At 37.1% G+C, this 25,456-nt stretch overlaps 1 protein-coding gene across 2 annotated transcripts in view; it reads left to right on the forward strand.

The window, feature by feature from the left end:
- si:dkey-246g23.2 (solute carrier family 66 member 2) overlaps window positions 1-25,354 on the forward strand; it is a 54,901-nt gene extending 29,547 nt beyond the window's left edge. Inside the window, exon 5 of one of the 2 annotated variants that reach the window (XM_017419026.3) lies at window positions 21,234-25,354. In XM_017419026.3, coding sequence (XP_017274515.1) covers window positions 21,234-21,336 — 103 coding nt within the window. In that variant the 3' untranslated portion in view covers window positions 21,337-25,354. Of the gene's footprint in view, window positions 1-15,970; window positions 18,366-21,233 lie in introns of those variants that run through there. The other variant, XM_025006527.2, reaches the window with a different exon arrangement.
- Window positions 25,355-25,456: the final 102 nt, after the last annotated feature.

The following is a 25,456-nucleotide window of genomic DNA, read 5'->3' on the forward strand; positions in this document are numbered from 1 at the left end:
CTTACATCACATCTCAGCTTTAAAAGCTCAACTCCACACTCTCTATTTCTGAATTGAGAAAGCTCCTCGGATGAGAAGCGAAACGTCTTCAGCTACAGAATAGAAGTCCAGTTGTTTTTGTTTTTTTAACTTTTTTTGAATCAGCTTTCAGCAGGAATGGTTCTCCTGTTACACTTATATTGGAATGCGTAAAAGGTCAGTGTGTAAACTGATTATGCTTCATGAGATCAATTACACCCATAATGATACAGAATCTGATGCTAATTATCATAGTTATTTCCTCGTTATGTCCATCCACTGTCAGCAAAGCTGCATGCATGATTCTGTGTGTTTGTGGAAATGTTTCATGCTCTGCTTGTCGTTCATCTGTGAGGAAAGCCCAATCAAATTAAAGAAACGTGTCGCTTATTATTTCTGTTTTCAGTATACAAGTCAGACACGAGTTACCGTGAAGTATGAAAATCTGAGAAGTAAATTTGTTTTTTTTTGTGTGTTTTGTTTTAGAAATTGGTGTAGTTTTTTCTATACTTTTACTTAAGAGTTTCTCTCACACCGATACTAATGAAATATAGATTCTGTCTGTATTTCAATGAATCATGTTTTTTATTGAATACAGTGTTGTTTTTAATGCAACTTTATGAAATTCTTTTGCATATAAAACATGTTTTCTTGCTCTGCCTTGATGTGCTCTTTATGAATGGAGAACAGTTTCAGAATCACGAGAGGAAAAAGGATGCATGTCATTCCAACAAAAGGAGCATTTAGTCCAATCAAACCAGCTGTGCTGTGAGTCTGTATCTCAGCTCTGTAGGACTTACAATTAAATGGTAACAAGGTCATCAAGTCAGCTAAGATTTAGAATCTATGATGATTACCATAGTATTTATTGTTATCATCCCAGCGTGTTCATACTTATCATTTGGTGTTATTCATAAATCAAAGTATCTGATAATGAAATCCGATGCACCTGACTCACTTATCCTCCTTTTCCCTTCAGCTTTTTAAGCCCTTCAATTGTTTTGTGCCATCTCAATGTGCTCCATTACATTTGTCTAAGTTTTCTAGAACAAGTAGAAATAGTGTTCATTCTGTGCTCTCTCCCTTGGAAGTGACATCGCCTTTTTTTTGTTTTTACAGCATTGTTTGACACAGTGACAAGTGACAGAGATGTCATCTGCTATGTACATTCTCCTCAGACTGCAGTCTTCGCTACATATCCCCAGGTCATCTTTGGGTCGCCCTTCATGTTTCCTCTGAATTAAATTCCTGCACACATTTTTCACACAAGAAATATATGAAGCAATAATGTAGTTATGACTTACTGCTTCGTCTCAGTTTTATACCACATTTAACATGTCCTCAGGCCGAGCATCTGGGCTTCCACTTTTGATCAGTGCCAGTTGAACTGAGAGTTAATATCACAGCAAGATTAAATAGGCAATAACCCAGCATTAGGTCTTTCAGATGTCTGATAATTAGGTTTGGACCATCAGTTTTCTAAAATCTACATATATAGCCACCACCAATAAACAAACTAAAAGACAAAAATCTTGTTTGTGCTTCACTGAATTGTATATATTTATTATAGAATAAATTTGGCTATATGCTGCATAACATTTACTGAAAAAAATATAATTTCAACTGAAATATTTTCAACCCTCCTACTCCTGCTGCTATAAAGCTACTCTCTCAGGGCAATTTTAGATGTTTCACAGTCATCCCAATTACTTAATGTTCCTTGAAGTTGCCCAGTTGAGTCTGAAGGGTTTGTTTTTCAGATGTGACATTAAAGCACATTTTATGTGCTTCTTCTTGTTCGGTTTCATGTGAAATTGGCTCTTTGTTGTTCAGTCAGATTCCTCCAAGTCTTATTTCTGATAGTGTGGGGTTCTGCGTTGTCAAATACTGCTCACGTTGTTCAGGTAACCTGGAAGCATGGTGTGCAAAAGAGGAGAAAAGACATAGACCACAATGTTCAATTAAACTGCATTACCGCTATTGACATTTTTCTTTTTGCATTAAACACTCATTCACACTCAGACTGCCACTCCAAGGAAATCACAGACAGGGAAGAGAGTTTATTGAAAGATGCATCAAAAAAGGAAAGTTTGATGAAATACAAAGAACCTGACTAACAGGATATAGTTGTACATGTCTACATAAGGCAAGAGATGGAAGTGGGATTGTCTGCATTTATATATAAATGTCTTTGTAATTGTGAGAGCCACATTTATGTTACAGTATTAGGCAAACACATCCATCTATCTATCCATTTTCTGCTGCTTATCTGTGGTTGAGTCATGAAGGCAACAGGTCCAGGAGGGAAACCCAGACATCCCTCCTCAAGACATTCCAGGGCCAGAGAGGATGCATAAACCCTCCAGTGAATTCTGGGTCTACCCCGGGTTCTCCTTCCATCAAAGGTGGACCTGAATCACCTCAGCTGATTCCTTTTGATGTGGAGGAGCAACGGCTCCTACTGCAAGTTTCCCCCTGATGAAGGAGCTCCTCTCTTTGTCACTAAGGTTCATCCCGGCCACCCTATAGTGCAGGGGTAGGCACAGACACAGTCCTGGAGAGCCACTATCCTGCATGTTTTACTTGTTTCTCTGCTCCAACACACCTGATTTGAATCAGTGTGTCATTAACAGGCTTCTGCAGAACATGAAGAGGTAATTTAACCACTGAATTAGGTGTGTTGGAGCAGGGAAACAAGTAAAACATGCAGGATAGTGGCTCTCCAGAACCAGGGTTGCCTACCCCTGCTATAGTGGAAGCTCATTTCAGCTGCTAGTAATTTGGATCTTGTTCTTTCAGTCATGATCTATACACCTCATGACCAAAGATGAGGGTTGGAACTTAGACGGCCCAGTAAATCAAGAACTTTGCCTTTTAACTTAACTTCTTCTTCACCACAGCAGACCAGAGAAATGCCATCATTAATGTGGACAAGGCCCTGAGCCATTGATCTGTCTACCACTCCTTCCTCCCATCACTTGTGAACACGACTCCAAGATAGTTAAACTCCTCCGCTTGAGGCAGAGACTTATCCTCAAACAATGTCTATCATAAATAACAATTTTATTCTTTTCTGGCTATACGCATCATCCACACATTCACTGTGTGGGTTTTCTACCGCTGATGACATCAGGAAAACTAATTACACTTAGGATTTAGAATCTAATAAGGTTTACTACTATTTTGATTAAAAAATATACATAATAATACATCATTTAGAGTTAGCTGTTGACGAGTGGTAACTGAAAAAGTTACATGTAATCAGTAATTGTTGATTTGCATTAAGTGATCTGAATGAGATTGGACATTTATTAAACCACAAACTGATAAATATCTGTAAGTGATGATTTATAGCCGCTTTTACTAGTTTACCATATGCAAATTGTATTTAGATTGTACTGTCAATTGTTAAGTGTTTATGGCAGTTTACAAAAGCAGGAAAAACATTTAAACGCATTTACATTTAATTATTAAACTGGTTAACTTTTTAAAATAAATGTAAGAGACAAATGAGTGTGAAGTCTATCAGTAAATGGGACTTTGCATTTACATTTCTTACTTTTTTTGTTTGTTTGTTTTTATTTTGTTTGTTGTCAGAACGTAACGGGGCTTCTTTGCAGTGGATCATGTAAATTGTGGGTGGAAACAGTTTTTATCATTGCCTAATGAAGTTTATTGCATATTTATTGGTTTTAAATATAATCTCATAATCTCTGTTCACTCACCATTCATTGAACACAGACTTTATTAGTTTACGTCTGACAGTGCTTCGGCCCTCTTTGCATCTGAAAACACTCATTACTCAGGTGGAAGCAATATTTGAATGGTTAAGTTGCAATTTGTTTATATAAATAATGTGTTTGTGACTGTGAGTGATTGGTCATTGCTCTTTTCATCTCCCTGGGGGTTCCTCCTGTTTTTCTTTCCCTTCTTATTAGAGTTTATCGGTTTGGCTTCCAGTTCAGTTCTCCTCTCCCTGCTCTGCAGCAACATTGCAGACCTCCACAAAGTCCTAAGTGGCAGCGTAGAGGACACTGGCAATGAATGTCCATCTGTCTTACTGACAGAGATGTATGTAATGTATGCAAACAAATAAAGATCTTCTTAGTCTTTTGCCATGTTTTATCATCTTATCATTCCTCAGTTTACAGTTCTTTGTCACAAATAGCACAACTGTACTCCAGAGTATTATAAAGTGTAATTATGGGGTCTGTCTGCTTGTAGTCCACTTCCTATTCCCTTTCTTACTCACTGTTTTTCTGACATCTTCACAGCTAGCAGGTTGTTCCTTGTTTTCAGGTCAGGGTAACACCCCTCAGGCTGTAATGGTGGCCCTATTACGGTGTCCCTTTGATAGCAGCTTAATGGTGGTTTCAGGTTTTTCTTGAGGCAGCCATTACGCAGAGGCCATTTCAGCCAGTTCCTTTACCTTTACAGACTGACCCATGGGGATATGATGCAGACACTGTGATGACCTTGAAGCAATTTGTGACCCGTGGACCAGAGCTGTATCCCAGGAGTCCACACAGTGTGAGGATGTCAGTAGTTACACATACTGTTACTATTCAATGATTAAGGATTTGATATGAAAAAATGTTAAAAATCTTAGATGTTTATGAGCAGGAATTTTCTAATTGACTTCATCGCTGGAAAGAATAGAAGCCATGTCATATAATGTTAGGATTTTCTGAATTTGTCCTGTAAAATGGGGTGTTTTGTGTATCATTTAATGAATGCTGTACATGAACACCTTGAACAATAAATAAGGCTGGGGCTTAAAAATCTGTAGAGCCGTAACTAGAACTATGAGTATACATAAAGGCAAAATTGTCCACTGGCATAATTATCCCAGAGTTCCCAAATAATTCCCAAATGTCCACCTGGTTAACTCCCACTACTCTTAATTAATCCATTTGATATTTCAGTTTAGTTTAGTTTGGTTTGGTTTGATTTAGTTTTGGCAGTACTCTTACAGTTGGCAGTGAGTTGTGTAGGTGTCAAACGTAGTAAATCAACCTGCATAATTCATTTAAATCTATTCTCCCTCATTTGTGGAGTCTGGAAGAAAAAAATAATTGTAATTACAAATCCAGCAGTATGAGGGGGAAAAAAATCTTTGTCCAGTTGTAAATTTACCTCTTAGATTTTTCTCTGTTTGAAGCAACGTGAGACAGGAAAACTTGACATTTTCCTTTAGTTCTACAACACCGGGGCCTTAGTGAATGATTTCTGTGTTTTTTGGTGTGTCTGTCTGTGCGATGGGGTAATGTCAATAAATGTCTGAATTCAGTACTGTTCCTGGAGGAGACAAAGGAGCTACAAACCAGCATTTTTTATTACAAAAATATACTTGTTTCAAATGTCAAGGTCATGGTAGACTCTTTACAGTACCTCAGGACAAAACAGTAGCAGGATTATGTAAAGCTCAAAGAAGGCTTGTTACAAACATCTCCTCTGGTTTCGCAGTAAACCCACTGATGCAACAGTAATAACAGCTTTTTTGTTTTTACTTGTCTTGGCTCCTTGACCTTTACCTCCTCTTTGAGTTACGGAAGCTTTTCTCCTGGAGTCTTCTAGTTCTTGCTGTGCCAGTAAAGAAACTTCACTGTTAAACAATCATACTTCCAATCCTTAGTTAGGTGTTTATTTTTTTGTGAATTTAGGTTTTCTCAGTGTCATTCATATTTAGGTTTATCTGTGTTTTATAGTAGCCTTACATAATATGCTTTTATTGAGAGCAGAACCGAGTTCTAATCTTAATACTTATGAAATGTTTGTTTATTAAAAAAAAGGAACATAGATGGAGTGAATATTTTCATTTAGCCATTACCAGCACACCATCTCATCTATTCTTGCTTGTGTACGCACAAACTGTAGACAAATATTTTGAATATCCTAAGGCAAACATTCTGTGCTACCCCCTCTTCTAAACTTCTATCCCCCCCTTCTGCTTCATTTTGTGATGTAGGATCCATCTTTTTTTCTGTCAGGTTGGGAACTTTTTGGTGTTTGGCTGTGTGCAATCGATCAACATGCATAATTCATAGTTAGTGGGTTAAGAGCAGCTCGGCTTCTTTCTCGCTGGGCTCTTTGATTCCTGTTTCTCAATCTGGCATCCTCAGGGAGACCTGCAGCCCTGCTGCAAAATCCCTCCATGCACAACCCTTATAGTGTATGTGGGCACACACATGTGTACAGACACAAAAGCCAGCAAGTATAGACACATTCCTCATACCAAAGCAAACATGCATGGTTGCATTAAAAAAGAGCATTGGACAGAACCCGCTGCTGTTTTCTCTCCTTAGAGCTTTGTATCAGTATTATCTGCCAATTACATGGACTGTTTAATCCTTCTCGGGAGATCCTTTAAGTCTCACATAAGGAGTGTGATTCAACACATTATGCTTAATGTCTATGATAGATTTAATTTGTAATTATTGGTGTATTTATCATTTCAACAGCTAGGTGGTCACAGAGATCTTGATGATAACTACCCACACCAAGTTATTGTAGAATTTGATGTTCAAGAAACAATCAGTGCCTTTATAAAGTCAAAGCATTGCTAAATTTAGTTGTTAGTTATATGTTATTTTAACTTTACTGTACTTTAGCCAACAGGTAGAAGGGAATTACATGAGGTATAAGGAACATTCAGTCATTACTAATTTCTTCATCTGTTCATTCATTTCTTCAATTTCTTGGACAATATACCAGATGAAAGACGAAAGAGGATGCTGGGACAAGAGGACAGTAGTGAGGCATTAGCAGTAATAGAGGAGGGAATGAGTGCTGAGGATGAAGATTTAGAAGTGGGTCAAATGAGGGTTTGAGAAATGGGGTCAGGCAGGTGAGGACATTTGGCATTTTGCAGGTCAATAGACATGAAATGGGCATCCATTAGAGTGAACCTAACAGTGTACCTGTTCTAATGAGCTATACCTGCTGCAATAAATCAGCCACCTGCAGTAAAAAGAGGTCCTTTTACTCTTGGTGATCCTTATTGTTACAAGTGTTATATGGCAACACCTGTATGTTAAATGGAAAGTGTTTGGTGTCATGAGTACCATTTTAGAAGGACATCCCCGCAATTCAGGTGGCAGTATCTGTTTACTTTGGAGACACTGAGGTGAGTTAGGATCTAAAAAGGAAACTCTATGAGTGTAAACAATGCTTATTTACAAATCATGTTGTAAGCTGGACGGCTGTCGCCTCTGGTTTTTTTCAGTTTTTGTGGTGAGGTTGGTCTTTCAATTTCTAAATGACAACTGGCAATTAAACAAAAAATCCAAGATCTATAAAAAGACAACTGTTTTTTGCTTCAGTGACAATTTTAGAGTAATTTCCTTGTATTTCTATATTTTGCTGTTTAATTGTTTAGGCTTGTTGTCTTGTAGCTATTCAAACATTCTTGTTGAATCCTCCGTTAGGCTCAGGATGTCTTTGTTTCCTGTGTTACCAGAAATAGTATTGGACATTTCAGCAGCACACAGTTGATTTTATCCTCTTCCAATACAAAAAATGGTGTATTAGAATGCACATAAAAATATATAAAGGTTGACTTGATGAATTGCTATGCAACATTTCTGACTTGTACACTGCAGACTATTTGCAAGTTGCCACTGTCTAAGATTTTATAACCTAACCACTGAATTAGTTTTCTTGCAGCAACCAAAAGGTCTATCAGTTACAATAATATTCTATTCATTGAAACAATAACTGAAATCTAAGAGCATGATAACAATCCTGAAATGAGTGTAGGACTAAGCAGTTCTTCTTTCAGAAAGTGCATCAATCTCAGAGCACACTTCAACGTCCAGGTTCAGTGTTGACCAGCTGCATTTGCAATGATTAACATACTGTCATTGATTCTGTAAGGGCACGCTCTCCCAGTTTTCAATTGAAGTGTTCGGTCGTGACAGAAGACAAAATATGTGGGCTCTATTTTTGTGGCACTGGCAGTTGTTTGGCAAAGTTGTAAACTTGAACATTTCTGAGAAATGCTGCACAATTGCTGTGGCTGTTTAAACTCTGCATCAAAAATATGGTGCAGTTGTTAATTGGGTTTCTTTTTTTGTTTTATTTTATTTTATTTTTTAGACACAGACATGGAAATAATAAGTCATCCCTAAGGCTGTAATCATATCAATGTTTTTGTAGCACAATCCAAGCTGTGAAGGTATTCATCCAAAATGACCCCTACATGTTGTCTCTTTTTGTTTTATGTTACCCCTCATTAAATACGGTGCAGTTTCAGCAACTGCATCTACACAGCCTTTTAAATTTAACTATGCAAATCTAGCAATTATCTGTCTCATTTTAAGTGCAGAGGTCAAAGAAACTGCTGTATAGGAACTACTGTGAGGGCGCACTGGTAACTCTTACCAATATCTTTTTAATTACTTTGCCTCTCCATTAATTATTCAAAGCCTTTTTTAGCATTAGACTTTAAGGCATTAAAAACATTGTGGATTATATTTTGAAAACCTTTTCTAAATAGCTACATTAACCCAAAAAGTTGTGTTGCTCAATTCAAACTGGCTTTGGTACCCAAACAAGCATGGTGTCACATGCATTTAAAGTGTGTCTCCAAGTTAATAATAAACATTTTCAAACAGAAATTGAAATGGTTTTTCCAAAACAGGCATTTTAAACCTCATTTCACAACCCCTCCTGTCTCCTGATGATTAAATATAAATTTGCATTACAGTGCTGATACAGTTCTGATGTTGAAAAGGCACACTCTGAATGTCTCAGAGACTTCTAGTTCTGACAAAACTACAAAATCTGACAGCTTGTAAATAAGTCTGGAATCTTCCCAAGAATGATAGCCTGTTTGTTACTTGTAGAACTTTACAGTGTGGACTTTTTAATAAAATGGAATGTGTTCTAATACAAAAAATATTGAAAAGTTACAAAAACAATCTAAATTTTATAGCTATAACTAAAAGCCTTCTGCTTTGTTTAAAGATGCATCAGATAATTCCAGCTCAGGTTGAGGAACTGCATTGAAGCTTTATTGAAGTTCTTAAAAATTTACAAATTATGATTACTACTATGATGAATCTGACTAAATTAATTTGAATTATAACATAATTTAAATGGATTGAATTGGAACAAACTGCATATAATAATATTGTATGTAATTAGAATTTAATCTGACTCTATTGAATTGAAATGCAATTAGAACAAATTGGACAGGATCAGAATTAGGTGGCTTGGTTTGGAGTGAATGCAGCCTTGTATGTGTATTTGTCCACGACAGCAGAGGCTAATAACAGTTCTAACAGCACTCATTCAGTGCGAAGCAGAATTACTGCCAGGTCTGCATAAGGCGCAAGCATCACAGACAGCAACCAGCCCCCCCCCCCCCATCGCTCTCTTCTGTCCTGTCACTTTGCAGATATTAGGGTGGCTTTATTTTTCACCTCTCTGCATATAACACCCAGCAGCCTGATTGCATTGTCATCCATATGTTGTCATTCTCCTTTGCCCTCTAGTCATCTATTTATGAGTCTCATTTTTTTTCTGTTCAGAAATCCACCCACAGTTTCACCCTCTTCTCTCTGATCCCTGGCCTTTTGGCTTAGATAAAGGTGTCAGGTCAGTGTAATCAATGAGGAACAAGTTGACTGTGCTGAAAAGAGCTGAATGGTTCTTCATCTGTGTGTTCTTGTGTGTGGCATTTGGTGAGAATGTGAGAAAATGGTGCATTTTTCATGTGCTTTTTATTGCATTTTCACAGAAACTGAATGTGCTGATTTATGTGCACTTCTCTAAGTATCTTGAATCAATACTATTATCACTTCTTCACACAGTGGACCATGAAGGCTTTATTTTGGTCTGAGTTTGGTTCCTTGGTCTTGTTTGTTTGTTTGAGGGTTTTTTTCATGACCTATCAATTAAATGACAAGTCTCACAGTAAAAAGTAACTTTGAAATGTGAACCTACATGAATGCAACAACAATTGGTAAAATGTTAGAAGAATAAACTGTTTGTTTTTGCTACAGATGGATGACCCATAACTGATGTTTTGTCTTGTCTCCTCTGCTTCATTGTAAAAAAAAAAAAACAAGCTTTGTACAGTTAACCGACCCTCCCTAATTACATTGTTAATGATTCAGCCTCATTAATGATGTTTGCTGTCTCTTGAGCGAAGAAATTATCACTATGTGGGAGCATACGAGTCACCAAGGTGAAGAGAGAGGAAAAGGATGGGAGGTAAGATTATAGGCAAATACAAGGTCATATGCTGAAATACTGGCTGAAAAGTTAAAAAACAAACTTTTATAGACTGCAGGAGACAAAAATGGCATTGTTTTAACAATAAATCAACTAAAGGGTGCAGTGATTGGTGTAGCTTCTGACATTTCTATAGTGGAAAATAATTTTTCTTGTTTGACAGGATCAGTTTATTAAGTAAATTCGTAAACTGCCTGGGTTTTCACTCTAGCTAATTGAAAGTAACAGAGCCTTAAGAAGTCATCGTTTCCAGTCAGATTTGCTCGGATTGTGCAGCTGTTTGAGTCATGGCAGTAAATTTTGCCCTGACTAAATGTTAATTTAAATTTATTGACATTCAAAAGTCTTAATCACAAAGCAATGGATCACTTTCCACCAATTAACTTCACAGTGCAGTAAAATGCGACTTTGTTATTTGGTTTTTTCACGGTTGACCGTGTTGGGTAATGAAAGACTTAATGATAAAGTGTAAAACTTGCCTCTGTTTTCTAGAGAAAAGAAGAAAATGAGTAAAATTAATGATGCAGGCAGTAAAAGCAGAAGTGACAGCTGAGTGGGGCAATGGAGCAAAGAGAAAAATGTGACAAGAAATCTGAAGTTCAGCAAAGTGGATTCTCTATAGAAGGAAAAAAAAAACTTCAGTCGAAAAGAAATAAAGTATTTCCCAGAAGAAGTCTGGCAGCTTAGAGGGAATGAAAAGTTGAGATGCAAAAGCATGACAGTTTAAAATTCTTTCATGCAATTATTTTTGGAGCAGTTCAGTCAAATCCTAGAGTGTTTACTCAGGAACGTTAAATTGTTAGGGGAGCACACCAAATCAGTGAGACAGTTTTGTTCTAAACAAGACCTCCTTGATCAGCCTCAGGGAAGCTGGAAGAAGCCTGACTCTAACTGGTAAAACTGGAGGCAGCGACTTCAGTTGTTTCATATGGAGAAAAAGCAGGGACCTATATGGTTTTTGCTTATTGCTGTCTTGTCTCATGCATTTTGCATTTTATTTTTATTTTTTTAAGCCTTTTTGGTCCAGATTTAAATGCTGCATCAATTTAAATCCAATCTGTGCAGCTTATGCAGAAAAAACCTGTATTTTGGTGTAGTCAAGGGATAGTAGCACATTCTCAGAGTTCATCTTAGGAGTCAAATGAGTGTGTGTCGAAATGAATTTCTGTTGGGCTCTTTCCAGTGAGATTTTTTTAACATGTTTTGGAGTAAATGTTACACTTAGCTCTGTTTTTTTGTTTTTCATAAAAAGTTAATGCGCATAAAGTGATGAAACATTGCAGACCTAGCATTTTTCAAAGGAATTCAAATCAGCTGCTGGTTTTCGTGCCAGGGTTTTAAACTAACATCATTTTATGCTGTGAGAGGACAGAGTTAAAGCTGTGTTTTAGTCAAATCATATAAGTGATGTTATGTTTGAATCTCTGACATATTGTGAGATCTAGCGAGATGTGATAGTGCTGAGAGTATCGGTCCAGTGGTTCATGAAATATTTTGCTAACAGACAGACTGAGCTGACGGCAACAATTACTGGTAACGTTTTAAAAACAGGTCTCTGCAATCAGGCAGTAAGTGCTAGGAATGACTCAGCTACTAACACACCACATTTTAGCTCAATATCTGTAAAACCAGCTGAGTTAGTTATTTTTGTTCTTGCTAAGGTTGCATAGCTGCAGCTGACATGTTTGGACACAGACACGGGCAGAAACATTATCGCCTTTCACCTCTGTTGGCAGACAATAAATGTGTTCTGGCTGGACCTAAATGATTACCTGTTTCTGTATGACAAGTCAAGTCAAACATTACTTTTAGTACATTTTATAGACCCCAGTGTGCATTTTAAAGATCCCCAAAAAATGTGCAAATGCACGCATATATCACATAAAAATGTCTAATACTCACAGTAATTTGTTTTTATATCTTAGCAATTCAGTTTTTCAACTGAAAAGCTTTGCTAGAATTTCTGTTGAAGTTGTTCAGGAAAAGTCTGTGCATATTATAAATGTTAAACAAAGAAATATTTACTAGGACCATATATTTATATATTTATGCTGTGTATGTTTATGGAAAAATAAATTAAAAAAAATGCCTTCATCCAGAATTTTACACACAAAAACCTTAGTTTAAGGGATTGGACTGTTTCTTCCACTAATGTCAGTTCAGCTGTGAAATTGACTCCACATTTTGCTTAAAGGCACATCAATGTTTGCCTCCCACGCGGTCTTCATATTCTACAAACAGCAGTAGGCAACAAAGCTTCAGTCCCATCTTGAACAAGCAATGTCAGAAAAATACTTTTGACATTGAGCAGTCTTTTAAATGCCTTCAAAGACGTGTGCTGCTTTGCAGTTCCCTCTGTCTCAGTACTTACATTTTTTTACCTTAATCTTGGCATTTTGAATTTTAGAGTGTTTTATTAATTAATTTTTTATTTTTTGCATATTCTTGTTGATGTATTCTAGCATCACCTTTATTTTAAATAGTCTCACTGGAGCTGTTATAAATAAACTGACTTACTTGAACAACTTTCCACTGGTGAATCTGTGAAGGGTTACTCTTAAATTTTAGGAATTACAGCATGCTTATGTTCTATTTAAAAGGATTTCAGTGGTGAAACTAGCCTTTTTAGTGCATCTTAAACACTAATTCTTAATCCCTTAAGACATTGCTTTTCAGTAATTTCTAATTATGGAGGCAACTACAGTTTGAAGGCAGGTGAAGTTACAGGAAACTAGGACACAAAGTTTTCTGGTCTGTTTACCAGAAAGCTCTGTCTTGCTCTGTTCTCTGTTTTGTTTAAGGTGCTACTGCTCAAGGTGTGTTCTCATTTTTGCAGCATGTGCCTAATAGCTGTTTGCTCAGTTTTACAAGGTTTAAATGCAGAGGTCAGATGCTTGAAATTGAAAATCAAAATTTCTTATGTAACCTTAACGGCGAACCTTGCACACTTATATCTTGTCTCTTATTTCAAAAACAGAAAATAAAGGCTCCACTTATCTTCAGCTGTGTCTTATTCTTGGATCCACTTACAGTAATGAGTGTTTTTATAAATGGTTATGTTTTGAATGAGGCCTTTTCAGTAATTTCAAGTTATAGAAATTAAGGTTGAGGCCTGTCTGTGAGAAGCTTGCATGTGTGTGCTTTCTCCAAGTACTCTGATTTTCTTACCCCACTCCAAAACCATGCATGTAACTGACTTTAGGGGGAGTATATTGGTTGTGTCGTGTGTGTATTGGCCTTGTGATGAATTGGCTGTTCTCCCTCTTCTTACCCAAAGACAGCTTGAAGAGACTCCAACCTTCCACAATCCTGAAAAGGTCTAAGTGAGGTTTATAAATGGATGAATTGAAGAATGGATAGGTATACATTATTTGAATAAAGTACAAACACCACTAACTTTGTTGGTACCCTTCCACAATAATCAAAAAACACAACATACGTGACGGGCCAAAATGCTCCATTTTTCTCTCATCTGTCCGAGAAACTTCTCCCAGCAACTTCACAGCTTGTCAACATGCATTTTGGTGAATTCCTGCCTTTTTATGTTTTTCTGTCAATAGTGGAGCTCATTATGATTTAAAATGTGATGTATAGTGTGATCATAATGTGATGTAGCATGACTTTGGAGTTTGGCTTGAATGGTCATGGATGGTTTTTCTACCATCCATGTTATTCGTCGGAGGGGCTACTATAGCTCGGTGGTTAGTGCTGCAGGCCCGTACTCCCAGGATCTGCTCGGGGTTGCATTTCCTTTTGCATCCACATCCTGGGAGGTTGGCTACAATTTCATGATCCCTATACTTTTAATAATATTAGCAGCTGTTGTCAGAGAAACATCAAGCTGCTTGAAGATGGTCTTGTAACCTTTACCGTTAACATGGAAATCTAAATTCTTCTTTCTGAGCTCCTCAGACAGCTTCTGCCTTTTCTTTCTCTGCTCCATGTTCAGTGTGGTGCACATAATGATACCAAACTACCCAGTGGCATTTTTGTTCCCTTTAAAAAAGGCTGAATGGCTGATGAAAAGCTTGAAGGCACACGTGACACTAATTAGTTTGAAACATGACTATAATGCAAGGATTAATAGTCTTTTTAAGGGTACCAACAAGTCATTTTTTTTCATTTTTCACAAAATAAAGGCATGCAGATATATAGCAGACACTTGCTTTTAACTGAATCACTTTACTTTTTTAAGAAAATAAGCATTGTTTCAATGAGCTGTAAGGGTATCAACAAATTTATCCACATCTGTAAGAAGGATGCACGGAACCGACAAATCAGTCCTGCAGCAGATTAACTTCATTTTTGTGTGTATACTTTTGGTTAAAGTTCAGAGCTCTGAAAATTAATCTCTTCTACACAAAAAATACACTTTTCTTTAAAAAATCAGTTTATTAATGTGTTTTACAGACTCATTGGTGTCAGTTAGTCATAAAATAAATTTTGTCAGTCACTTATGAGTACATTCATACAGATAGAATAATGTGACAGTGTTGTGCAGCATTACTCAAATATTAAACAGTTGTGATTTTTTCAGTACAACCTGTGATAGTTTGTGCTGTTGGTCTCATTTTTGATTAAACATACAGTCTCAACATTTGATGCAGAGCAAGATATTTTGTCTAATAAGTCTTTTCACGACTGGGCAGAACAGCTTGCCACTAATATTTCAGTACCTTATCTGAGCCTGAAGGAAGCCCAGAGGAGTTTGATGTAACTCTGCAAGGGGAACTGAAGGATAGTGCAGGGCTTCTATTCCCATATTCATTAGACTGCCTTTGCACCCCCATGTGCACTCATCATCCTCAGCTGTCTCGCAGAGGTCTCCTTCCCAGTCCAGGAGGTCCTTCTCTTTTCTCTCTGTGGGGTGTTCTGTCTCTTCCTGCATGCTGGATAAATGCTGTCCTCTGCAGGCTCTTCTGTCTCTGTCTTTCTGTTCATTCCTTTCTCCCCCACCCCTTTCTGACCCTTACAGTATGCCCCACAGATGAATGATGGTCCTTCTACGTCTCCAGGCTCAGTCAACTCTCTCTCTCTCTCTCTCTCTCTCTCTCTCTCTCTCTCTCTCTCTCTCTCTCTCATGTACATATATTTATACTCATACTACTCTCGGGACAGTAAAGTCCCATGGGCCTGAATGTAAGAATGAAGAATACAGGAAGGGGTGAAGAGTAGGTGGAGTAGGATAGAGGTAGGAGCATGGAGTGTGAAGGGTAAGAGGTAAAGTAATATGACAGTAAATGAGTCGAGACAAAAACAAGTGGAAGAATTGCTAGAAAGGAAGGAAAAGCGTAGGAAATTACAGGATAGAAGGAAGACAGAAACAGCACAATACAAGAGGATCTTGTCTATACGTTCTTTTATGTTTCAGAGGATTTTTAGTCTGTGTATGTGCCGTCCTGTTATTTACTTGCTCAGTCTATCATTGTAAACAAATGTTGTCACTCATATTCCTCCAAAAAGCTGATGTTTTAACATTTCCTATTAAATAATATTCAGTAATATAGTAATTATAGAAGTTTTGAGGTGCTTGGAAGAAGATTTAATTTTTTTACAGAGTTGAACTAGTTTTTTCTTTCTAGTTTAGCTGTGGGCACAGCTTTTACTTTCTCATTAAACACTGAGGAAAGAAACAAATGTTCCTATTCAAACTATTCCTTTAAGAGATCTCATTTTTTTTCCATTGTGTTTTTCTCTGTTTCCATTGCTCCAGTGTGAAGATGGTGCTTCTCTGGACGGCTGGAGATGTCTTCAAGACCACCTACTTCATAGTGAATGAAAGCCCAGCTCAGTTCTGGGTGTGTGGTTCGGTTCAAATCCTTATCGATGTGGCCATCCTGCTGCAGGTGGTGTTTTACAACCAAGACACTCGAGTCAAGCTTGGTTAAATGTCGCTGTTGTGGCGAGTGTCATAAATCCAGAGTTGGATCAATGAGACTTTTAACAAGATCTGAAACCAAAGTCAGTCATTATCTTTTTTTTAGCATTTAGCATTTTGATAACATGTCCCACAGACCTAACCAAGAGGTCTCTAAGTAAAAATTAAGCCAGAAATTTATCCTTGAACAAGCTTATTAGCGTTTTTAATGTAGCTAAGGTCACTAAATTCTTCAGCAGCTTAATATAGTATTTAAGTGCATTTTTACCTATTTTTCCACTATTTATTTATCTAAGGATTATTATGTGAACTCCTGAGCTGCATTTGGAAACTGTGGAGAGAAAGATAACTCATATTGGCAGCTCAGTAACAGTTGTAATGGCAACTGTTACAACCAGTCCTGTACCAGAACCACAACATTGGACTCTACTGCCTGACTGATGATGCTTCTACCTAACACTCCTCCCCCATCTGGACTGTTCTTGTGATACATAATGTGTGTGCTTGTCTGGCTGTGGGCATGTGCACGTGCGTCGGGATTCATGTTGGTGCGGCTGTGTAGTTGAAATTGATTTTTGCCGCTGGCATCCATCGCCAGTCCAAGGCCAAAGGATGTGCATCCAGTAATGGTAGCTGCGCAGGCCATCCATCTACTTGTTATGATGCCTCTTTGTGCTTCACTCGACAAGTAATGCAGGTTTCACTGAAAGGAAAAATTAAAAAAAATGGAAAACTCGAGGTATACAAAAATGTTTTGCACAGTGCTAGTAAATGATAATAGTGTTTGAACAAAACTTAACATATTTATTCTTAATGTAAGAATATTACTGAATCTTTGTGGCATTTTTATTTTTGCTTCGTACTCCAGTGTTGCATCAGCTAATTTTCTGGTCATTCAGAAAACAAAAAAATGAGTTAGGAGCATTTATTTATTTATTCATGCATTCATCCTTTTAAAAAAATATATTAAAGACTCTACTCTTTTGAAAAAAATGTGGTAAGCTTAATTTAAATGTTCAGAGCTTCACTAATTAGGCTGGTATAAAAAAAAGTAAAGTTACCATATTTTAAGGCTGTGAGAAAGAGAAGGTAAAACTACCCTCTCTTCTTCTAATATATATTGGAGTAGAACTGTAAAGTAACATTAAGTTGATGTACAGTACTTAAATAGAAGTATCTCAAATGTGTTCCTAAATAGCATTACTTGATTCAGTATGCTTTGTTTCCATGTTCACCCTGTCCCTGGTTGGATATTCTCCAAGTACTCTGGCTTCCTTCCACAGTCCAAAATGATTAATTGGTTATTTCAAATTAACCCAGAGAGTGAATGGACCTCTGTTTTCACTCTGTGTTGGACAAGTGTTCTGTCCAAGATGTCCCTTGCCTCTTGCTTGATGACTATAAAAAGCTTTTAATTGGTCATAATAAGCCAAAATAGCCCATGTCTAAAGAAATATTTAAACATTTACCAAAATAAATATAAAGACTGATAAATGTGGGAGGGAATATTCTACTTTGAGATCATCTGACAGCCACAAAAAAAGATAGGATTTCTCTGAAAAGTAGCTCATCTTTGATGAAAACGTCACACATTCGAGTGAGAAAATAAAACTAAGAATAAACTGTTTTTTACAACAGGACAATCATCCAAACCAAAGACTTGGATTAAGGATGCAGATGTTTGAGCAGCCTTCGCTGTTATTAGATGGTAAAATGATTTACATCTTGTTAAATTTAAAGTGATTTGCAAGAAAATAACAGAAAGACTTCTGGATTGTTACAGGGCCAACAGAGGCCCAAACTTTTATGCCCTGTGCCTTTTAAATCTTCAGTGCCACTTTACAGCCTCATCCTTTTAGCCCCAAATAATTTCCTAAGAGCATCTTAGATTAGAGCTAATTTGCTTTATAGCACATAAAATTTCTGTAATCAAACTTGAAAGTTTGTTCATTCACTCAGAAACGCTTCATTAAACAGATGAAATTTTATGTAACATGAAGACAGGATGCTATTGCTTCATGTTTACTTCTTGTTTTTTTCCCTCCTCTTGTGAGCAGTTTTTTTGAAGCCTCTGAGCTTATAAACTGAGATGCTAACTCAAGCGTAGTCATTTGCTCAGATCATATTACCCCCCACTTAATTTTATCTGCCATGTTTACCATATAAAGTAATTCTGTTTTAGTTTGCCTGAGTGGAGATGAACAGTGTTTCTGTATGAAGGGTTTGTGTGGAAAAAAATACAGCTTTTGCATAAAACAGTAAAACTTTGATGAGTTTTTACAGCCTTCTAAAACCCCAAACTGTCCACGTATTTTATTCAGAAGCTGAAAGCATTGATCTAACTGTATAACTTTAAGATAAGTTGGGGTTTCTTTCGCTCATTTTGTTGACAGTTCTCTGGTATAAAATCACTGTAGGCTAAAATGAATCACATTCAGCAGCTGATTAGTAGTCACTGCAAGTTTTTGTCAAACCATCTGCAATGTATTCAGCTAATAGCTCTGAGCTGAGTAATTCCTTTTAGTCAACTTATTAACTCACCAGTTTTTTTTTTTTTGTTTGTTTGTTTTGCATTTGTCAGCCTTTTTGTATCGTGGAAACACACTGCAGTGGTTGTTGTTTCCATTGTGGAGAGATCCATTAGTTTGCCAAAAAAGAAGTGCTACGATGCATGCTAAATATTTTTTGATTTGTTAAATGCTAATTATAAAAATCTAATCCACTGCAAGCTGTCAGGTTCGGTCTTGTTTGTTTTCATAAATCATATTCACTCAAGTGTGTGAATATATTCAATGTCTTAGTGTATACATGTTTTATTTTTATCTGTTTATGTGTTGCATCTTTTAGCAATATTGTGACTCTTATCTGCCCTGGATTCTGCAGTTCCATCTGTATTCTGCACATTATCACCAGATGTGAATCTTTATATTGTTTTTCCCTCAGCAGAGGCTCAGAGCAGGATTCTCCCTGGCTTTAGTTTAACATTTGGGTGTCCTGTGGCCTTTTCCTCTCAAGGGCAGGGGAACTATTATTACACTTAAATCCCTCTGTGTTAAAGTTCACAATAAGGTAAATGTATTTACAGTCTTACTGCTACAATGTTTTTTAAACAATATTTGGTTTGGACTGTTCTCGACTTGATGTGTTTTGTTACATGGAAAAAACAAGTTGCTGCAAAAACAGAAACCAAAAAATGATATGAAAATTTTAGTTTCTGTATTAATGACTTTCTTTTGTTATTTTTCCATAGTGCATTTTACTGAAAGTACATTTAAAAGTAAATGTTGCCTTTGTTGCTCTTAAAAGTGTACCAAAAACTGTTTAAACATCATGTGATGATGTCATCTGTGACAATAGATGCTGATGTCAGTTGTGCAAAAATGTTCCTGTTAAATGTTTTAATTGTCGTATAAGAACTGTTTATATCATAAAAACTATTTATATTCCAGAATGTAGTGCTGTCTTTTTAATGGCACAAATGCATTAGAAGAAAAAACATTTGATTTTGGAAACAAAAGGGGGGGAAGGCATTGACTTTTCTGAACCCTGCAGTATTTGGAGCAGGATTTTTACTTAAAGTCTGACCTAAAACCTCATGTGCATTATTTTTCTTCCAGCCACCTCAAAAAGGAATATCAGATCTGAATCACATGGTGTCATATTCCTGCATATAAATCCGCTTCGTAAAGTAATTCCCACTTCTACAGGACACGAGTTGTGATATAGTGTGGGGGCGTCAGGGGAAAACCTCCATTTTTATTTTAGTTGAAAGAGCAGAGCACCAAATAAATCATGAAAACGGTTGAAGCAGAGTTTGGACGGTAAATTGATGTCTGTGGGTTAATTAAGACGTTTATGTCTGCAAGGCGTTGGACTTCTCTGGCTTATGTAACGTCCCACACTGACACACACTCTGAAGGACACCACTGACAGTCAACACTGCAGGCTAAGACTGCAGTATGGATTGTTAAATATTAAACTGGATACAGTGGATAATGTGAGTCTCTCTATGGTTTATAGATGAGTAGAATGAGGACTGGCTGTGTGCTGAACCTGTTGGTGCCTTCACTGTACTCGTCTCCTGACCTGGTTTTGGCATTCATTAAAGACAAGTTTTCCACAAGTCCAGCAGTGTCTCTTCGAGCAGCACCTTGTAGTTCTGTTTAAATGGCACGTCTCATCCCCTCAGCCAACAAAAAAGAAAGGGCTTTGCCCGTGATGTAGTTCGGCTGTTTCAAAGTGAAGTGTTCGTAATGGACTCGTCTCACCGCTGTCTCCCTGTCTTACTGTCCATCCATCCAGGACCTGATTGTTCAACATGTCTGCCTTTACAGCGGCTTGTTTTAATGATAGATGAGGTGGGCTAAAATAGTCCACCTGCTCGCAAAGTCTGTGATGTGCTGTTCTGCTTTTTCCTCGACCATTTATTAATGATCATGTCAGAAAAAGAATGGTTACTTTTCATCCCCACTGAGTGCTACAAATTTTATTCAGATGCATAGAGATTTAAAGAAGTTTAAGAGCTGACAGCCAAAAGCCATAACAGAATTTCAGGCGTGTGTTTATTTATGTTGTTGTCATAAATAGGTTAGAAAACTGCTGTAATATGAAGGTTAAGTAGTCACCTGCTGATATAGACCTACGTCAGTTTCTTATTATACAATTGGCATAAACTAACTGAGAACAGCAAAGTCACTGCTCAGCTCATCAAAGCTTGTCCTTTTCTCTTAAACTCCTATTCACAAAAAAAGTAGACTTCTTTTAAAAAAAAAAGCATATTACCTGCTTCTTGCATGCCAAGATTTTAAAGAAAGATCTCTCCCAATCCGTTAGTGCTCAGAGTATGTGATGGGAATGACCAAACTTTAGCTCATATCAGTAAAGTTGAACTTAGTTCCCAAAAATGGTCAGATGTAGACGTACATGCAATGATTACAACCCAAGGTTTTATGAGATTTTTTGCTAACAGACAGATTTTCCCCCTAAGTGACCCACCTGTCTGGCCTGGTGGGTCACTGTGGGGAAACAAATTTATAAGGCATTCATTCCCTTAAACTTTTATCATTTTGTTGTTAAATTTTTGTTTTCTTTTTTCCAGCGTATATCTGACCTTCAGGACCAACAACATCACAACACGACGAAGAAAAGGCCCACATATTCCTGAGACCGCTCCCAAATGGCAGCAGCACCGTGACTCGTAAATGTGTTTTCCAAGCAGAAGCACAAATACAGTATGTTTTAGCCTAAAGAGCTCAATAAATAAGAAATATATGTTTTTATTTTAGGTGGGACAGAACAACCAGTGAGTTTTAACTTGTCGTGGTTTTCAAATCGAACACCAAAACAACAAGAACAATGTTGTGGTTTTCAAATTCAGCTACAATTTGAAATGGTAGTTTTTAAATTGCAAGGCACTGTATTTTTTAATAATATAACCCTTTCAACTGATGCTGTTGTGCTACAACTGTTCTGCTGTTTGAAAAGATGCTTCTCAAAAGGATTTCACAAAAAGTTATTTTTCTGAATTTTATTGTAGACCAGTATTTTTTTCACATTCTTTGTGGTCCATGTTCACATTCTTTGTCTTCTCTTATAGTTTGGTAACATTTAGAGATTGAAGAAACAAGTTTGTAGTTAGGAAGAAGTGGAAAATATCATATTTTACCCTAAAATAGACTTTCTCTAGCCTGTAAAAATTCTGTTCAGTATCTATTAACCGTATCTGCTAAATTATGTATTCTTAAAGTTCAGACAAACTGGGTTATATCTTTTTGCACTGAGCAGTGGGTGATATGCATTCCTTAAAGGCATGCCAGGCCTTTGATTTTTAAATGGATTTGAGGAAAATATTTATTAGGACACCTAAGTTTTAGTGGGTTTATACTTTCTGCAGACAGATAAAAATAAAATGTCCTTATATGTTTACAGTGCTGCCCCTGATCTTCTCAGGGCTGTAATGGCACACTTACAAATCACAGCTAAACTGTTTGACAGTTTGCTAAGTGTTATTCCTTGTCACACTGTGATCTATAATGTGAAAAGAACATTTGCATGAAGCTGTTTTCTCTCCTGTTGCCAGCTCCTTGATTAATACATGGCTTGCCACAGCAGATGCTGTAGTGAATAACTGTTTTTCCGAAACTAAATTAACCTGTATTTATACAACGTTGTACATGATAATAAACACAATCCAGACTGGTTCTGGTTTGAAACATACATCTTAATTCAGTTCACCTTAATCCCTAAAAGGCGAAGTTGGAAAACATTCATCTCCTCGTGCAGAAGCTCCACATCCCAAACTTCTGTCCTCCCTTCACAGCACTTATCAAAGTATGCACATGGTTGTCCATTTTTCCTGTTTACTGATGATAAAATAAATGCTGATGAAAGACAGGCTGAGTAGGAGATTGAAAGAGGAAAAATTCATTTGATGTGAGAATTGTGTCCCAAAGCAGACAGATGGTCCAGAATTAAAGACGTTAGGTAGGCAGCACGGCCGCTCTGAGAGCTCTTACAGCATTTTACTCCTCACACACACACACACACACACACACACCTGAAACTGGCATTTTATTTCTGTTTTGGGTTCAGAAAATGGATGGCAAGCAACAGAAAAATTTAAGTCATACTGAATAAAAATGCTGTAGTATTTTAGGGACAAGATACTCAGGATCTTATGAAATTAGGCATGTTTGGATTTGAAATTAAGGACTACATAAGAACAAGAGGGGAGATAAGTAAAAAATAAAAAAAGCTTAAAAACAATGTCCAAACATTGATTCTGATAATGGCAAAGCCATTAGAGAAATAGAGGAAATGACAGTAAAACCAGGAAGAAAAGTTTACACAACATCAGCAATAAAGGAAAAACTGAATTCTTAGAATAATGTAATGTAGGCTGAGAGCTGTGGGTTTAATGCAGTCATTTCAGGGCAGTCAGGTACCTCTGGTGTGGAACGACAGAACAAAAGGATCAAATCTGAGGATGGATGTTTCCCAGGTCACAGAATGAGATGGGCTGAGGAGGGGAAGAAGACAAGGACAAAGTCCAAAGGGACAAAGTGCTATAAGAACTCTTTAAAAAATTAACTCTTTGTCACAATTGATTAAATAACTGTTAGCAATACATAATACAGCTTGGTACTTTATTATGTATTGCTACCAAATAACCTATTGTAATGTAAAATATCATATTTTCTAAAATATAGATTTGGGAAGGACAGCATGGTAGTGATTAGGGGTGTCACGTCACAGTAAGAGTTGCTGGTTCACCTCCCGGCCTGTATGTATGGAGTTTGCCTGTGTTTTTCCTCCCACAGACCTAAAACATGCATGTTAGGTGAGTGAGAGTGTGAACGGTTGTGTGTCTCGTTTGTCTCTATGTGGCCTGTGATGGACCTGCTACCTGTCCAGGTGTCCCCTGCCTGGGGATGGACACCAGCTGACCCGTGACCCAGAAAGGAAAAAGTATGGCTGGATTTAGGAATAAATTTAACATCAACTGATGATCACTTTTTCAGGGTCACATTTTTTGGTCTTCAATTGTTTTCCAAGTGTTTCCTGTGTCATTGTGTCTTTTTTCTCTAACTTGTGCATATTGCATGAGAAGTCAACTTTACCTCACTCATCCTATTTGTCAAAAAAATCAACATTTATTTTTCTTTTTGCTTAGTTTCTCCAACAGTTCTGGATGCATCTCCGTTTATTTTATTTTAACTATCCTGAAAAATGTGATACTGTATCTTTGTCTGTTTATATTCAATTTGGTAAAAGTATTTTTTTTCTTTAGTTCAAGTTAAAGTTAAACCTGTCCTGAAGCAGGCAGATGGTGTGGAGGCTCAGAGCAGCTCCACGCGGCATGAAGAGGAGGTAACAACCCATCAGGACGAAGATCAAACCCCTCTGATGAGTTTTCTCATCTGACTTTCTAAAAGGACTTCAGAAAAAAACAGCAATCAGTGTTGCAAGTCATACACTAAGTCCCATACTAATAGAAAAAAATGTTTTCTAATTACTGCACGGTTTACCGCTGCAATGTGCTTTCTAATATTATTTCTTAATTTCCTCAAGGAAAAAGAAATTTGGCTGCTTTTACCTCACCAACTGCTCCTTGTGGAGTGCATGTTTTTCTTTGGCATTTCTCCATCAGAAGGGAGAAATCCACAGATGGACAAATAACCGTTTTATAATTTTTCATTTTTATTTTATGTCTTGAGACCAGTAAGTGGAATAAGTTCTTCCATTAGTATTGTAGCCAGTTTTTCCTCACATGATGTTTGGTTTTAAAGCTTATGCAGGCTACATGTTGTACATAAGTGTAGATATGTACAGTTCATGAGTGCCGACCATCGGCTGGTCAGTAGATAAGCAACAACAAAAAAGTCATTCTAGAAGGAGGACAATGACAGAGATTGTTTTGTGTCTTCTGTGAAATAACAGTGTCTTTCATTTGTTTTACACACAGTGTTTTATTGTTTTACACAAGTTGGAATTCAGGAGAAACAACATTTAAAACTGTGAGTAAAATAAATGAGAAACAAGTACTTGGAGAGGAAGGAATTTGGAACAGCAAATAAAAAATATCAGGCACAGTTTGATGGGTCGTGTTGTTAATAGGAGGTTATTAGGCTGCCTTGTTATTGATTTAAACCTGATTTAAAGCTCAATATTAATACTGCTATGAAAAAGTATTCACCTCCTTACAGATTCCTTCTGGTTTTGCTTTTTTGTCACACTTACACAGTTCAGACCTTGAGTCTTTCTTATGGATGTGGAGGAATGTTGCTGCGGTGCTTTGGATCATTGTTCTGCTGCAGAACCCAGGTGAGCTTCAGCTAAGAGTGTTTTTTTTTGTTTTTTTTTGAGTCGGCGGTGTGCAATTGAAATAAGTTTGGTCGGCTGCCCACTCCTGAGAAAGTTCACGACTGTTCCGTGTTTTCTCCATTTGTGGATAATGGCTCTATTTAGGCAATTTCTTGATCATAGAGGTCTGGCAGTAATCAGGTTTGGGTCTGGTGAGTGAACAGAAACTCAGCTTTCCAAAACATCATGATTAACTCATGATTTAACGAGAGCGCAAACCTCCACCAAGGCCATAGGGTCACTGAAAAATTGTAAGAGCCGGACTGTGATCCGGATCTGGCAACTCCAACATTTCCTGAAAATTTTATCAAAATCTATTTTTTTTTTTTTGGTTTTGAAGTAATCTTAGTCAAACAAACCAAACAGTACTACTGAAAACACAGAGGGCAAAATGATTTTTTTTCATAGGGTTAGGTTTGTTTGGATAACTTTTTCCCCTTACTAAATGAATTCATCATT

Source organism: Kryptolebias marmoratus, linkage group LG11 (genome assembly GCF_001649575.2).
Source record: "Kryptolebias marmoratus isolate JLee-2015 linkage group LG11, ASM164957v2, whole genome shotgun sequence".
NCBI classification, from domain to species: domain Eukaryota; kingdom Metazoa; phylum Chordata; class Actinopteri; order Cyprinodontiformes; family Rivulidae; genus Kryptolebias; species Kryptolebias marmoratus.